Raw genomic sequence first — 18,452 nt, 5'->3', positions numbered from 1 at the left:
ACTGTAGATGACCATGTGCCTATTTGTCTGTGTAATCTCAACATCATTAGAGACCCTGGACCAAGCATGTTTCTGCCTTGAAGTGGCCATGTATCCAGCACAGGCTTTTATTTCAAGGTGCTGTATATTTAAAGGGCTGTTTCATTCTAATCTGCAAGAAAGGAAAGTAGGAATCTATTACTATTATGTGTCTTCAAGTCAGTTCTGATATATGGCAACCCTATCATAAGCTTTTCTTAGCAAGATGTATTCAAATATGGTTTAAAAGCATTATCTCATGCTCTCTCATTACAGAGTTGGAAGACAAAATGCATTCAAGAGTGGTTTATCTTTCCCTTCTTTTATGCAGTACTTGCTCTTTTAGAGTTTGCTATAGTGTCACTGCTTTTGCTTCTACCAGTATCAAAAAATATTTTAATATGAGGAAGAACGGATCTGATTTTATCTTTGAAATGTATATTTTTAATTCATAATGTATTTTAATAGTTTTAACTGTTTTATGTGCTGTTTTATATTGGTTTGTATGGGCATCTAATTGTTGCCACTGTTGTAAGCTGCCCTGAGTCCCTTCGGGTGAGAAGGGCAGGATATTAATGTGAGAAATAAATCTATATATATAAAATGATAAAGTTGTTTGCGCAGTGACTATAACAACAAAACTAAACATCCCAGAAATACGAAATTTGGCAACACAATGCAAAAGGCTTGGCTCCAGGTTACAACAACACAACCACACCACAAAACCACAATCCAGACCCACAAAACTCACAACAACGCATCATGCGATAACAACACAACTAAACGCCCCAGAAATACAAAACTTGGCAACACAATGCAAAAGCCTTGCCTCCCGGTTGTAACAACACAACCACACCACAAAACCACAATCCTGACCCACAAAACTCACAACAACGCATCGTGACTATAACAACACAACTAAACGCCCCAGAAATACAAAACTTGGCACACAACTAAATGCCCCAGAAATATAAAACTTGACAACACAACGCAAAAGCCTTGCCTCCCGGTTGTAACAACACAACCACACCACAAAACCACAGTCCGGACCCACAAAACTCACAACAACGCATCGTGACTATAACAACACAACTAAATGCCCCAGAAATACGAAACTTGGCAACACAACACAAAAGCATTCCCTCCCGATTGTAAGAACACAACCACACCACAAAACCACAATCCGGACCCACAAAACTCACAACAGTGCATCGTGACTATAACAACACAACTAAACGCCCCAGAAATACAAAACTTGGCAAAACAATGCAAAAGCCTTGCCTCTCAGTTGTAACAACACAACCACACCACAAAACTACAATCCGGACCCACAAAACTCACAACAACGCATTGTGACTATAACAAATACAAAATTTGACAACACAACTCATCCACCTCCCCAATCCCTACATTCACACTTGGCCTCCAAAAAAACAATTACAATAATAACAATGACAACAACAACAATAAAAATCAACACCATCACAGGCAAGAAACAGCCAGGCACTGAGGCTGAGAGGCCAGTCAGTGCTACACTGGGCCTCCAAAAAACAATACAGTAGCATCTAACTTATCCAACCTTCATGACCACAACAACAACAATAATAATAAACACCTACACAGGCAAAACAAAAAAAAGTCTATTGTACCACAATAAAAATATAAACCGCACTCAGCAGAATCAGACATTACAACTAACAACAAACCAAAGACAACAGGGATCTCAAGCAATTATCAATCAACACAAAAATTGAAGAAGATAACAGACTTCAAATACTACTACTAATGTGAGTATAAAGAAGGTGGAGGTCACAGCATAAATACAACCTAATGTAGACTGACCAACAACACCAGACTAAGCCACAGCAACGCGTGGCCGGGCACAGCTAGTAATAAATAAATGTTGTCACAGGCTTTCATGGCAAGAATCACTGGGTTGCTGTGAGTTTTCCAGATTGTATGGCTATCTTCCAGAAGCATTCTCTCCTGATGGCAGGCATCCTCAGAGGTTGTGAGGTCTGTTGGAAACTAGGCAAGTGAGGTTTATATATCTGTGGAAGGTCCAGTGTGGCAGAAATAACTCTTGTCTGTTGGAAAGGTGTGAAAGTTGCAATTAGCCACCTTGATTAGTATTGAATGACCTTTCACCTTCAAAGCTTAGCTGTTTTCTCCCTGGGGGAATCCTTTGTTGGGAGGTGTCAGCTGGCCTTCACTGCATGAACACCAAGCACCAAGCACAAAGTAGCTGCACGCAACAACATCCTGCGGAAACTGACTGGCAGCGCATGGGGTGCAGACCCACAAGTAATAAGAACATCAGCCCTGGCCTTGTCTTTCTCAACTGCAGAGTACGCCTGTCCTGTCTGGCAAAAGTCTGCCCATGCAAAGCAGGTGGACATAGCACTGAATGAAACATGCAGAATCATCACAGAATGCCTTAAACCTACACCTGTTGATAAACTCTACAAGTTAGCTGGCATTGCCCCTCCTGACGTGCGACGGGAAGTTGCTGCTAACTGCGAGAAAGAAAAAGTCCAACATTGTGAAAGCCATCCACTGCATGACTATCACCCTCCTCCCACCAGACTCAAATCAAGGAAGGGCTTCTGAGAACCACCACTCCCCTTGATGTTCCTCCAGCAGCAGCAAGGGTGTCCCTCTGGGCAGCTAAACCTGGCAATTCTAACTGGATGGCCCCCCATGAGGGTCTTCCTCCAGGGGCAAACCAAGAATGGGCAACTTGGAAGTCCCTAAACAGACTGAGAAGCGGAGTGGGCAGATCTAAAGACAACTTGGCAAGGTGGCACTACCTGGAGGAATCCTCCACCTTGTGTGACTGTGGAGCAGAACAAACAACTCCCCATATGTATGCTTGCCCACAATGCCCTGCCTCATGTACAGAGGAGGAGTTGTTTAAAGCTACGGACAATGCGGTTGCTGTCGCCCGCTTTTGGTCCAAAACTATTTAGTTGCTTGTGATTTTCTTTTTTTCCCCCATCATTGTGAAATGTATTTGTCGTGAAATGCTTTTGACACGAAATAAATAAATAAAGTCAGCTGGCCTTGATTGTTTCAAGGAATTCTATTGTTTTCTGAGTGTTGTTCTTTATTTACTGTCCTGATGGATGCCTGCCATTGATATGGGAGAAATATCAGGAGAGAATGCTTCTGGAACATGGCCATACAGCCCAGAAAACATACAGCAACCTAATTTTTAATAGGTAATTTTGTTCCTGAAATAAAATTTGTATACACTGACCTATCAGAAAATATAGACATCACTGTCTCAACCTTCCCATGTGGACAATTTTGGGTTTTGAAGTATTTCAGATTTTGCAATGCCAGATAAGGAATTATCAAATTGTATTTAATTAATAAAATAGGACCCAGAGAAATATAAATGTTCAAATGGTAACACTCTGTTCTTTTCTCTTGAATTGATTATGTAAATGATAATGATATAATATACTTACTGTGTTGCAACATACGAAGTTTGGGTAGCTGATAAACATATTGATGCAATGACTGCAAATCCTTGGAGATCACACAAGCAGCTCTCATGTGGCTTTTCAGTGGTTCTCAACCTGGGGTCCCCAGATATTTTTGGCCTACAACTCCCAGAAACCCCAGCCAATTTACCAGCTGTTAGCATTTCTGGGAGTTGAAGGCCAAAAAGATCTGGGGACCCCAGGTTGAGAACCACTGGTTTATAGCTATTGCACCTCCATGTAAAAGCTGGTCAGATATAACCATGTACACATAGCCCCATGCATTCCCCTGTATGAGTGTGAAACAGTGGTGTGAACTGACTAAAAGCATAGAAGACAAGTGAAATTGGTTGGACCAAATAATAAAAAGATGCTCTGTCATTTCAAAATATTGGGAGCTTTGATCTTTGACTTTGCACAGCAGCTTGTAATCTTGAAAAGATCAGGCCCATATATTTAAATTTGACTATACTTGCAACATGTGGTTGACAGGTGAAAAAGAAGATGTGAGAATACTCCTCTTTTAAAGGGTTCATACAGTACTGACCGCTTAGCTGAACTTCTGTCTCTTCCTAATGTGGTATGCATTTTGAGTCTGAATCAAACACAATATAGTTCACTTTGTCTCTACATAGTATGTAATTACTGCTATTGGCCACTGCTGTGGGTTCTAAGAAGACAACTTTTCAACTGGTGATGCAAATACATTTATTTAAAATATACAACTCAACCAGTGGCACCATGAAATAGTTTACAAAATAAACACACAATCAACTAAATCACAATTTTAACAAAAATCTATATCAATGCAAATGATGTCAACAATATGTTTAAAATTAGTGGTAGCCAAAAACAATAAAAAGATCATAACAAATATCAAAAACTATGCCTGTCAAAAAAATGATGATCTTATCCTGGTGTCTAAATGCTTGTAATGGGGATATCAGGTAGATCATTCTTGAGAAGGTCTTCCACTGATGGGGACCACTTCTGAGAAGACTTTTCTCTGATAGCTTCAATTTGCATCATTGGCGTACATGGCATCTGCAGAAGACTCTCTCATAGTGACCTGAATAATCTTGGCAGCTAGTACTAGTTCAGAAAAACCGATCCTAAGCCCATACCAGCTAACAACTCCTGTGATATATAGACAAATGAATCAGCTTTCCATCTTGGACCCAGATAGTTTTCTACAATTATATCCTTACAATTAACATTTATACTGCAGTTCTCTTTACAGAGGAGTAAACTATACTGAATTCAATGGGATCTACAGGTGAGTAGACATTGTAGGATTCTAAAAGCCATTTAATTTCAAGAATGTGTTCAAAATGATCTTGTATCTTTGGTTAATAGCATAAGCTTTCACAGACTGACGTCTATTTCATCAGAAGAATATGAACTAAATGTGTGGACAACTGGACATATTGGGATGTTCAAGGACCTATGAAAATATTCCCTGATGAATGGAGGTTCCATATCAGAAAGAGTTCCTTTTTCCCTGGGAAAAAAAAGAATGAAAGATGTTGTTGGTTTGTTTATTTATTTAATGTATTTATTTATATACCATCTTTTTCCAATTGGTGACTCGGGGTAGTTTACAACAGATTAAAAACAGTTAAAATTGACAAAATACAGAAGTTTAAAAATGATTATAATAAAAAGTAGTACACATAAAAATATAATGGTAAAACAAAAATGAATTAATTATGTTTATATGAAGTCTTTATAAACCCACTTATACAATTAAATACAATGAGAGGGTTTCCCTTCTTCAGAGAATAGTTTGAGAGAAATTATTTTTGTCAAGACTTCAACAAGGGAAGGAAGGAATAAATTTCTTCTGAACACCTGGGACAACTCATGATTATCAGTGTATTGACCCTAAATGGTTGCTATTTGCCTTTAAAAAAAAACCAAAGGTATAAAATGCAAACACATGACTCTTCCTTATCAGAATTTATTCCTATCAACAACAGCCAGGTGGACTTTGAAAATCACTGGGTCTGAGAACCTCTGCAGGGTTGGAGAACCAAATAAGATGGTCTGATCAAAGAAGTTAATAATGGAATTAATAATGGAGCTAATAATGGAGCTCCCTTAGGGAGCTTCCTGTTGCCTTAGCAGGCAAATTTTGATGAAGTGGTAGTTGATTTCTGGAATGAATAAATGGCCATGATTGCTTCTCTGAACATCTCCTCCCATGGAGTGGAGCCAAATAAGTGTACTGATTTACTAGCTGTGGTATATTGGGTTGAGCATCAGACCAGAGTTTGATTTCCTGCTTAGCCATGAAAACCCACTCGGAGACCTTGGGCAAGTTGCACACAGTCAGCTCCAGAAAACCAAGGGATACATTCACCTTAGAGTCACTGTAAGTCAGAAATGACTTGAAGGCATGCAACAACAACAGGATGAAATAAACAAGACAGTGACTAGACTAGATAAACAATGACAGAAAAAGTGGAGCAGGTCTGATTGAATATGGAAAGGAGTGTGCTTTCATAGTTAAAGTTAATATGCATTTTGCGCCTGTTGGTAGATCTGACTACAGTGACATAGGGTTTAATTACATCCCTGTTGGTTTACTCTGTGTGAGGCTGTCCTAATAAATCTTTTGGAGATTTCAGCAGATCTGAAATGCACAGTTAGAAAGTTAACTTCTTATATAGAACATATGATAGATACCCTTGTTAAAATATTTTCACCATCTACTAGCTGACTTCTGGACATAATTCAAAGTGCTGGTTAAGACTGATAAAACTCTATATGGTTAGGTCCAAGGCATCTGCCAAACTCTTTCCTTATGTAAGTCTGCCAAAGTCTTAGTTGAGATCCACAGGGGAAGGCTTTCTTTTGGTCCCAAGTCTAATGGATGAGAATGCAAGAGAAGGCCTTCTTTGCAGCTGAACTCTTCTCTACTTCAGGCAATAGGTTCTTATTTAAACAGGAATTTGACACATTCCATGGTTACATGGAATCTATTACTTTGCCACTGTTTTGAAGAAGTCTTCAAGGGGCTGAATGCAATACCCCCATCCAAATCATTACATCGTGTTAAAATGTTCCAACTAAATCCTAGAATGGGTTTCTTTCTGTTCTTCTCCTCCACATGCTCTTTCCTATGGTCACTCCTTTTCTGAGACAATTGGTTTGTAACTTTTCCCATGGACATTTCCATTTCAAATATATGCTCTGAAGAAATGGAGGGGATGCTTCTGGCTTGAAGGATGCACTTTGAATACTCTTGCTATAAAATTATTGGTCTAGAACAGAGTAGAATTACAGAACAAAGCACCTTGTATGATAGCATACTATAGGACATTGACATAGTCTCAATACTACTCTCTCCTTTTTGGGGGGGGGGGGGGGGGGTTAAGCTGTTCTGGTTTTAATATTCTGTGAACTATCTTGACAGAGGATTAATTGGGACTAACTGTTGCCAAACTGGGAAGAGTTGGAAGGTATGAGGCATAATAAAGTTCTGTAACTCTGTGCAAGATTTGGAAAAAATAGATGATCTGGAAAAAGTAGACAGAGATGTGTTTCTCCCTCTCTTGCAAAACAGAAGAACTTGAGCTCATCCAATAAAGCTGAAATTCTATATAGAGAGCAAGAACTGCTAAAATGACGCATCTTTTCATAGACTGTGGAATATTTTATTGTCCCAAGATATAGTGATAGACACCAAGATTGTGGTGTGTGGGCGTTAAAGCGGATTGGACAACTTCATGGAAGATAAGGCTATCAAAATGTCAAGAGAACAAAGCCAGAATGGGCTGGAAGGCCATTCTTGATTTTGTAAAGCTGATACACATTCATGTTAAACAAACAGCATAGGGCTTCCCTGTAAGCTATGTAAAAGGTGAATTCCTGTCCCTGGAGGCAAATCATATGGAGTGGAGGGTGATATGAAAAGACCAAAAGGATAAAAGGATGGGCAAAAAAGCCTTGACTTACACTTTGCCTACCCCTGCTTTACTGAACACTGGTCTGACCAAATTGACTGTTTATTAGTTCTTACGCTATGTCCTTCTCATATAATTACATAATTTCCTGGTGGAGATAGTGCCACGGAGTTATAGGTAAAGGTAAAGGTTTTCCCCTGATGTTAAGTCCAGTCGTGACCGACTCTGGGGGTTGGTGCTCATCTCCATTTTAAGCCGAAGAGCTGGCGTTGTCCATAGACACCTCCAAGGTCATGTGGCTGGCATGACTGCATGGAGCGCCGTTACCTTCCCACCGGAGCCGTACCTATTGATTTACTCACAATTGCATGTTTTCGAACTTCTAGGTTGGCAGGAGCTGGGGCTAACAGCGGGCGCTCATTCTGCTCCCGGTATTTGAACCTGGCACCTTTCGGTCCGCAAGTTCAGCAGCTCAGCCCTTCAACACACTGTGCCACCAGGGGCCCCTGGAGTTATACATTCACAATAAAACTCTTTCTCTCTCCTTGTGAGTCTCCTTACCCCTGGGAATAAGGTTAATCACCATAACAGTGGTTCCCAGCTGTTTTTTGACCAGGGCCTACTTGAACAGGGACCACTTTGACCAGGGACCACTCTCCAACATTAGTACCAAAAGGGTTACAAATCAGTTTTTAGTCAACTTTAGATTCGGTTTGGTTATTTGGGGTGCTGACTCAGAAAATTGCATTGAATAGACCACATCAGCTCTAGTTTCTGCAACAGAACATATGCCATCTGCTCGCCCATAGAAAACCATATTAAAAAAAAAAATCTAGAGTTGATGTGGTCTATCCAATGCAATGGAATAGGAGCAGAAAAAATTAATAAAATAAAATAAATCAAGAGAAAGGACGTTCACGGACCAGATTTTCGTTCTCACGGCCCACAGCTGGGCTGCGGCTCACAGGTTGAGAACCACTGCACTTATTTATTTTGTGTCAAAAGCATTGTACAACAAATACATTTCAAATAATGGAAATAAAAAAAAGAAATCACAAGCAACTAAATAGTTTTGGACCAAAAGCGGGCAACAGCAACCGCATTGTCTGTAGCTTTAAACAACTCCTCCTCCGTACATGAGGCAGGGCATTGTGGGCAAGCATACATATGCTGAGTTGTTTGTTCAGCTCCACAGTCACACAAGGTGGAGGATCCCTCCAGGTAGTGCCACCTTGCCAAGTTGTCTTTTGATCTGCCCACTCCACTTCTGAGTCTGTTCAGGGATTTCCAAGTTGCCAATTCTTGGTTTGCCCCTGGAGGAAGACCCTCATGGGGGGCCATCCAGTTAGAATTGCCAGGTTTAGCTGCCCAGAGGGACACCCTTGCTGCTACTGGAGTAACATCAAGAGGAGTGGTGGTTCTCATATAGCCCTTCCTTGATTTGAGTCTGGTGGGAGGAGGCTGATAGCCATGCAGTGGGAGGCTTTCACAATGTTCGACCTTTTTTCTCTCACCGTTAGCAGCAACTTCCCGTCGCACGTCAGGAGGGGCAATGCCAGCTAACTTGTAGAGTTTATCAACAGGTGTAGGTTTAAGGCATCCCGTGATGATTCTGCATGTTTCATTCAGTGCTATGTCCACCTGCTTTGCATGGGCAGACTTGTGCCAAACAGGACAGGCATACTCTGCAGTTGAGAAAGACAAGGCCAGGGCTGATGTTCTTATTACTTGTGGGTCTGCTCCCCATGCGCTGCCAGTCAGTTTCCGCAGGATGTTGTTGCGTATTTAGGATGGAAACAGTGTTCGAGCTCTTGGCCTTCCCAAGTAACTTTCAGTTTCCTGTTGGCTTCGCGGTTACATAGGTGGAAAGCACACACTTGTGTCTTGGCAGGGTTAGGCTTCAGGTGGTTCTCTTTGTAGTAGCTGGAGAGATCTTTCAAGGCATTGGTGAGTTGCTTTTCAACTGTTTCAAAATCTTTTGCTTGTGTTGTAAGGCCAAGGTCATCAGCATATATAAAGCTCTTTGTGAGTGGTGGTTGTGGCTGATCGTTCGTGAAGATATTAAATAAGGTTGGTGCAAGAACGCTGCCTTGGGGTAAACCATTCTTTTGCCTCCTCCATCTGCTTTTCTGGCCCTGAAACTCCACATAGAAGCTGCGGTTTTCTAAGAGACCCTCTTAGAAACCACTGCACTATAAGGATGATTAGGGGATGATGAAGAAAAAGAAGAAGAACTGGTAACATACACCAGTTACTTAGTTATGGTTGCCTAAAGTACATCTCCCACCTTCCGTCCTCCTTACCCAGCTTTAGAGCCAGCAGCTGGATTGGGTAAAGGAGATCTGTTCAGATTCTGCCACTAGGAGGCAAGGCTGTGACATGGACACTTGAGGATCCTGATTCTGATTGTTGCAGCTTTGTTCAGTGGTGGGAAGATAGTGGAAACATCCTCCTTCTCCTTGCGTCCCAATCTGTACAGACTGCTGCTGGCTCTTTAGAAAGGCTGGAATTGACATTTACATAAGATTTACAACAAGACTGTTGTCTTATTGAATATGGATCCATAACTGCAATGTTGATCGCAACCACGATGAATGTGGTCATATTTTAGAGCAGCATATCATGATAAAGTTTTTAAAACTCTTGATGTACTGTATGTATATGTGTGTGTACACACATACTATGCAATGTTTCCCCATGGCCCACTTCCAATAATTAAATGAAAACAAGCTGGATGGCTACATTTCAGAGAGGAAGGGGAGGTTGGAAGAAGAGAGCAAAGGTGGACAAAGGCAGCTGGACCATGTCTGGGTCATTGCCTCTAGACCTTTCTTCCTGCTCAAACTTCTCCAAGAATGCAGACAATGTTGGCAGTGGCTGCTTTGCGTTTGAGTTCTGTACTTAAATATATAGGCTCATTAAATGAATCCTCATCAGTGGATTGGCACATATCCGTGCAGCTTCATTAGATTCTTATTTTGGAACTGCTCTCATAAGACCCTGAGCATTATGGTCATTGTGATTGATTTACTGTGACTGCACACAGGCAGGGAGCGCATGGAAGTATTTTAATGCCTTTAATCAAAGATCCCGAAGATTAAACTCCTGCATTTACCTACAGCCATTGGGACTGATTACATCAAGTTCTCTTTAAGTGGAAATTGAAAGGGAATCTCAATTCAATTGATCACCGCTAAACATAGTTATCTGGTAGGGCCCATCAGACAGAGTTAGTCATGCACATTCTTGCTAGCTAAATCAACCTGAGTAATTCTATGTGTGACAGAACCTGGGAAGTTATAATTTCTTTCTGTGTTGCATTTTGTACAAAAGGGACCTTAGAGTAAAGTGCCACTACAAAATTCAAGCTGTAAATTATCTTTTGCCCACTGATTTCTTGTAGTAATTTGGTAATTTGTGCAAGAACTGTACTGGATGACCCCAAGTTCTTGTATTTTGCAAGAGTGGAAAGAACTCCTATTTATCCACTTCTTCCAAATTATCCATAATTTTGCAGACCTATGTCATGTCTCCTCCTCTGCATCTTGTTTCTAAATTTAACAGTTTAAAATACTATGCCCTTTTTTCAGGGAAACTTGCTCCAGCCACTTAGCTATTTTGGTAACATTTTTCAGCACAGAGATACAGGTGAGGACAAAAATGAATAGCTCATTCACAAGCGGGAGGGAAATGTCCATGACAAAAGATATGGACAAATAGCTTTAGAAAAGGGCACCCATCTAGAGGAAGAAATTATGTAACAGCCTTAAACTCTGTTACTCCTGATAATTGATAAGAGACACAGCAAAAATAATGTCAAAAATATTTATCGCTCTATGGTCTCCACATTTATCTTTAAAATTTAAGATAGTCATGTACCCAGGTGTAGAATACATTGTTCCACAAGTAGCCTACCCTCCAGATAAAACTATTCATGTCTTGTTTTGCACAGGTATGGTCTTAGCAAAAGCCCATATATCTTATCTTGAAAGGTACCGTATATACTCGAGCATAAGCTGACCCTAATATAAGCCGAGGCACCTAATTTTACCACAAAAAACTGGGGAAACTTCGAGTATAAGCTGAGGGTGGAAAATGCAGCAGCTACTGGTAAATTTCAAAATGAAAATAGATCCTAATGAAATTATATTGAGTTTAAAAGTTTTTGAATATTTACCATATTTCAAAGAAAAACAGTAAACTAGCTCTGTAAGTGAAAAGGTAGGGTAAAAAACAATATGGTATTAACAATATAATAATAATAATAATAATAATAATAATAATAATAATAATAATAATAATAAAAAATAACAACTACTACTACTATTACTACTACTACTTCATTTGTACTTTGCCCTATCTCCCCATGGGGACTCAGGCCAGCTTCCAACATAGTAACAGGCAAACATTCAATGCCTACATAAACAATGCAGAGCTAGATATAGATCTATAATTTTATATACTAATTTCACATATGCATTTCTCCCTGAAACGTTTGTAAATCCTCTCTCTATATATGTGCATTTCCCTCTTGCAATATTTGCAAGCCGTATATGTCTATGTTTATATCTATCTAGATATGTGTGTGTGTGTGTTGTGCATCTCCCCTGCAATATTTGCAAGCTCTATATATGTATATTCATATATACCTATCTAGACATCTCTCTATATATTAGCAGCACTAATTATTATTATGTACGCTGGAACTCAATTGACAGACCCAGTATTTTAGACTCGAACATGCCCATCTGTATTTTATAAGTGTTTTTACGAATGTCTGATGTAATTTAATAATTTTTTAATTGATTAACAATGTATTGTACAATTTTATATATGTGTTTTATTGTAAGCTGCCCTGAGTCCCCTATTGGGTGAGAAGGGTGGGATATAAATATTGTAATAAATAAATAATAAATAATATATAGATAATTATATCTGTATAGGATTTGCAAAGACTTGCAAACATGTGAGGTGAAAATTCATATATAAAATAATGTATACACATAGATACAGATATACAGGTACAGTAGAGTCTCACTTATCCAACATAAACAGGCTGACAGAACGTTGGATAAGCGAATATGTTGGATAATAAGGAGGGATTAAGGAAAAGCTTATTAAACATCAAATTAGGTTATGATTTTACAAATTAAGTACCCAAACATCATGTTATACAACAAGTTTGACAGAAAAAAGTAGTTCAATACGTAGTAATGCTATGTAGCAATTACTGTATTTACAAATTTAGCACCAAAATATCACAATGTATTGAAAACATTGACTACAAAAATGTGTTGGATAATCCAGAATGTTGGATAAGCGAGTGTTGGATAAGTGACACTCTACTGTACATGGAAATCTCTAGATATCTATATGTATATAGGATTTGCAAAGACTTGCAAACATATGAGGGAGAAATTCATATATCAAATTAATGTGTATAGATAGATAGATACAAATATAAAGGAACATAGGGATTGCAAAGGCTTGCAGGGAGAAATGCCTATATATCTGTAGCAGAGATTAACAAATATTTCAGGGGGAAATGCTTTTATAAGATTAATGGGTGTATATATATATATATATATATATATATATATATATATATATATATTATCATCTATTGCAAGCAACGGCCTCCAGGCTCTGGTGCTGGCATGACCTTGACCCGATTATAAGCCGGGGGAGGCTTTTCCAGCTCATAAAAAGGGCTGAAAAACTCAGCTTATCTTCAAGTATATACAGTAAGTAAAATTAGCCTGGTTAATTGTTGGATGGTGAAGTGCCAAGGAATACCAGATGTCATAGGTCAGTGGTGGTGAATCATAGAATCATAGAATAGTAGAGTTGGAAGAGACCTCATGGGCCATCCAGTCCAACCCCCTGCCAAGAAGCAGGAAATCGCATTCAAAGCACCCCCGACAGATGGCCATCCAACCTCTCTGTGGGCATTTGTGCCATCACCCCTCTTTTCCTCCTTGCCTCCAAATTACCAATTCCACCCCACCTGCACCACCAACACCTCCTCCTTCTCTACATGGCTTATTGTGACAGGCAGCTGCAGAGGCACAGCAAGAAGGGACTGGAATGGGACAAGCCACTGCCAAATGCCGAAGCAAGCACACTTGAGCTAAAAAGGGCTCGATCTAGAAAAAAATAAATTCTATGATCAGCATGAAACACTTGAGAAGATAAAAGGGATGACAACATACATAAAAATAAAATAGTTAGTGTGAAATTATCTGCCAAATAATTTTAAGTTAATGAAAGCACTTACTTTCCTCACTTTCTTTGGATCATCTTATAATTTTCACACGCTGGTGAAATGGAGTCCCACAGTAGCCATTCCATGATGGCTGGTTGCCCGTGGGACTCCATCTTGTCAGAGTGCTACAAGGGAAAGAAGACTCCTTTCTCAGGAGTCAGGAAAATCCCAGCCAGTTTACCAGCTGTTAGGATTCCTGTGAATTGAAGGCCAAAACATCTGGGGACCCACAGCCAGCTACAGGAAGGAGTGATGGGCATGTCATGGCTCACTAACCCGTTTCCTAGCAACTAGAAAATGTCTGAGTTGGCATGAAACACAGATCCAGGAGTCAGAAAACCTATCTGTCATCTGATAGATCCTAGCCACCAGTCTCTCTGCTATGTCTTGGTGCATTACCACTGTAGATGAGGTAGGTCCTTCAGCACACTTGAGCTGGTTGCCTGTAGCCCAAGAAAGGGACCCTCAGTGGCTAATGCAGAAATTTTGGGCTCTGTCTTCCGACAGAATTTTAACTTGCCCCATGCTGCATCACTTCAGTTCACAGGTGCAATAATTACAAAATACAAGGTAGAAAAAGAGTGAACAGGTAAAAAAGGGGTCAATGCTCAAATACTAGGAAAGCTTTCCATAGAAGGATAGAAGTAAATCCTAGTACTTCTGTATCCTGACCAGTGACCACTTCGGCCCTAATTGGACATCATCTCAAGATTTTTAAGGACAAAACACATGTTTGTGGGAAGAGCAACCCAGATGGGCTTGTCAAGTTAATCTTGCCCCCACTTCCTAATATATCCAATCTACCTGACAAATCCACATAACACAGTGGTTAAAAAAGAGAAGAGAAAGGGCAGTCAAGTCTTAAATAGTACCGTTTTTTTTTAAAAAAAATATTGTAGCTACTGGGTGTTGTCCTTCCTCACCTCTTTCCCTTTCTCACCAATTGCCTGTGTAGCTTATAGAACAGAAATTTGTATTTACTGAGGTTTTATTTTCTGATTATTGTACTTTCGGGGTTGCAATATTATCTGCCTTATATTTATTTAGTAAATTATGATGGAGTTAATTACCTATCAATAAAATTACCATTCATCACTATACTATGATTTGATCTCGACCAAAAGTGTGATTGGTCAAGGTGGATAAAGGTGAGGAACAGAAGGAAGAAGGAGTGGGTTCTCAACCTTTCATCCACCAGAACGCTTGGAAATGAGCTTCTAGAAGTCCCACCTATCTTAGCCAACAGTCTATCCAAAAGTCTACATGCAAATCAGTGGAAAAACTAAATTTCCACTGGTCTAAACAACTTGTTGAGTAACTGTGACCTAAACTAACCTTCTCCCTCAAGCTCACACCCTAGATCCATGAGATAACTACCTTCTTAAAGGACACCAGCCTTGGGCGATAATCACAGGCTAGTTTACAAAACTTAATTTCACTTGATTGAGAAGGAAGAAAAGCGTTGGTGCCTAGGAAATTGGTAATCTCTAGGTCTTGCACATGTTTCCATGAGGCAAGGGAAAGGAGGAAGTAGAAGGTAGAAGATCCTTCTTTTTTCTTGGTCTAGATCTCTTCGTTCCCTAATATGGAAGTTTCCCATTGGTGCATCTCAATATAAAAACAAACACATGACGAGTTGCAGGCAAATGTATATTCTAGAACCAATCCCTCAAACATTTTTCATATGAATACTGTTGTGACTGCGCCTTCGGGGATTATGGTTGATGGTGATGGAATTCGAAGAGGAAGAAAAAACCCTCGTGATGAGGGTTCACTGGAGGAGTTGCGCAGGAAGCGACTTAGAGAGCTATATGGGGGATCTTCTGAGGAAGATTCAGATAGGGAGATGGATGCTGAGGAACAGGTGGTGGCTGGGGAAGCGGGCACTGAATGGGCACAGCCACCGGAGATGTCTGGGGATTTGGGGCTTATGGATACTTCTGAACCTGGGGTTTCTGCAGGAGCTGATCCCAATTGGGATGCTTGGAGAAGGGAGGATGGTTCTTTAAGTGTTCATGGGGCTAAGTGTGGGCAGGATGATTGGGACTCCGACAAATTGCTAGGTACTCCAGATCCACGAGCTCTAGCTGTGTGGAGTTCAGACTCTGAGTAGATTTGGGACACCTGGTGTTTGGGTGTGAGTGTTTGGTCACCCAGGAGAAAGGGGAATAAAATGGGAATGTTTGGCCACTGCACTTTGCGTGTGGCAAGGTGTTGCTGAGGCACCATTGGGATCTCTGTGTTTCCATGAAGACTGGACTTGGACTATGATTTGAATCTGCTGATATCATCTAGCTTGGCTCTCGCTGTGTCTTATTGTGGACCTGTTTTGGATGACTGCACCCTCTTCGGACTTTGGATTGAATTTGACCTGGCTTCTGTCTACGCCCTCTGACTGACAGCTACTCCCGGCTTCTGACTATTGGTTTGTCTTTCGGAATTTCTGCTGCCTCCTGACCTGACCTTGGATTCTTCTGACGACAGCTATTCATCATCCCTTTGAGGCTCTCGGCTTATCTGCACCGTGGAAGCAGCTTTACTGCTTGTCTAGTTTGTTTATTTTCCAGCAATTAACTCTATTTGTTTTCCAAAGCTGAATTGAAGCGTTATTTAGTTTTTTATTGAATGCCAGCATGGGAAATTAGCGTGGCTCGTTTTTGAGTTATTATTGTCCAATCTACTCTCGAAACACTGAAAAGTGAAGTGTTTCAAGGATATTTCCTGTGTTTATGTTATTTTTTGGCTTATCTTCGGAATAAACTCTGTTTTGTATGTTAACTGGCGTCTGACTCTTGACAAATACAGTAGAGTCTCACTTATCCAACACTCGCTTATCCAATGTTCTGGATTATCCAACGCATTTTTGTAGTCAATGTTTTCAATATATCGTGATATTTTGGTGCTAAATTCATAAATACAGTAATTACTACATAGCATTACTGCGTATTGAACTACCTTATATGCCAAATTTGTTGTCTAACATGATGTTTTGGTGCTTCATTTGTAAAATCATAACCTAATTTGATGTTTAATAGGCTTTTCCTTAATGTCTCCTTATTATCCAACATATTCGCTTATCCAACATTCTGCCAGCCCGTTTATGTTGGATAAGTGAGACTCTACTGTAGTTTGTTTGGTTACCTAGTTGGTTAATATATATCAGTGTTCTTTCAGCTTAATCTTCCTAAGTATTTACATTGCTCCTCATTTGCATTGCCACAAGAAAGTTGAAGACACTTTGCTGACATTCTGAACTGCAACATTTGTTGAAGCTACATGTTTTGCAGACTGAACAAAAATAGCCAGAGCAGATGTTCTCAGATGCCACCTCTTTGAATCAATCATTCTGGATAGCTCAAGCGAGGGCTTCAAGAGAGGTCAAGTGAAGTGCAGACCCCTCATTACTGTGTTGATTTTGTTCTGCAAGCTGAGACAGCACAGGATCAGTAACATGCTCCAAGGAGCCCTATGTTAACCTATGCCCCAAGCATTTTGGTGTCAGGTCATGATGTGAGCTAACTCAATTCAAAGGCATTTGTTATGCTTCACAATGAAGCGCTACTGCTTTAACCCTTGTTGCACCTGACAATGGGAAGATGCAAAAGGAATTTTGATCCTGGTACAGAAACAGACATGGAGAAATACATGCTGAACTTAACTGATGACAAAGATTGAGTGGGCTACTGAAATTCAACCTAAGGCCAAGTTACTATAGTGGCCAGTGTAGCATAAGAGTTGCACAGGTGGAACTCTACTTTACTCACCAGCATAGGATTTGAGTTGTGAGATGACAGCTCTTTTCATATCCATTCAGTGTCTGGCGGAGAGCAGGATGGAGCTGGAGAAGCACATGACTATGCTCCACAGCTAGAGATTGATCAATGATACCTTCCACAGAGATTTTGGTTGATGTTTTTTATTGTTTTGCATCTCACTAAAGGACTTAGCCAGATGCAAACAAATGGCATCATCCATAAAGACCCTCGCATGGGACATAGCCACTCTTCTGATCTCCCACAAGTTCTATCAGCTATGGAAAGACTGTATGAGTGAAAAGCATTGGTGTGAACTGACATACCAGCCTTGGAAATGTCCAGACAAAAAAAAAAGATATACAGTAGAGTCTCACTTATCCAACATAAATGGGCCGGCAGAACGTTGGATAAGCGAATATGTTGGATAATAAGGAGAGATTAAGGAGAAGCCTATTAAACATCTAATTAGGTTATGATTTTACAAATTAAGTACCCAAACATCATGTTATACAACAAGTTTGACAGAAAAAAGTAGTTCAATACGTAGTAATGCTACGTAGTAATTACTGTATTTACAAATTTAGCACCAAAATATTACGATGTATTGATAATATTGACTACAAAAATGCGTTGGATAATCCACAATGTTGGATAAGTGAGTGTTGGATAAGTGAGACTCTACTGTATTACCTATTGTAAAGTGGTGCTACCCTTAGGTATGTCACTAACAGGATGCCAGCCTTGGAATCATTGAATCATAGGCTGAATCTTCACTGAACCCACACTGCCCTATAATCCAGTTTCAGAATATGAATTAACTGCATTGATCTGGATTATAGGACAATGTAGAATGATATAATCCAGTTCAATGCAGTTCATGTAAATAAATAAATTAATCTAAATTCTGAAACCGGATTATAGGGCAGTGTGGGTTCAGCCATTGAGTTGGAAGAGACCAAAAGGGCCATCCAAGTCTTCTGTTTCTACTAAGTTTTGAACTGGGAACCTTTTGCATGTT

The 18,452-nt window shown here is 40.0% G+C and overlaps 1 protein-coding gene across 1 annotated transcript in view; it reads right to left on the bottom strand.

Annotated features, from left to right (window-relative positions):
- Positions 1 to 4,112: 4,112 nt before the first annotated feature.
- tmem212 (transmembrane protein 212) overlaps positions 4,113 to 18,452 on the bottom strand; it is a 30,843-nt gene continuing 16,503 nt past the window's right edge. The window contains exon 4 of the mRNA XM_003218150.4: positions 4,113 to 5,007. Within this exon, the coding sequence (XP_003218198.3) occupies positions 4,987 to 5,007 (21 nt within the window). The 3' untranslated portion in view covers positions 4,113 to 4,986. The remainder of the gene's footprint in view (positions 5,008 to 18,452) is intronic.

Source organism: Anolis carolinensis, chromosome 3, assembly GCF_035594765.1.
Source record: "Anolis carolinensis isolate JA03-04 chromosome 3, rAnoCar3.1.pri, whole genome shotgun sequence".
NCBI lineage: Eukaryota > Metazoa > Chordata > Lepidosauria > Squamata > Dactyloidae > Anolis > Anolis carolinensis.
This window is presented reverse-complemented; position numbering and strand designations above follow the sequence as displayed.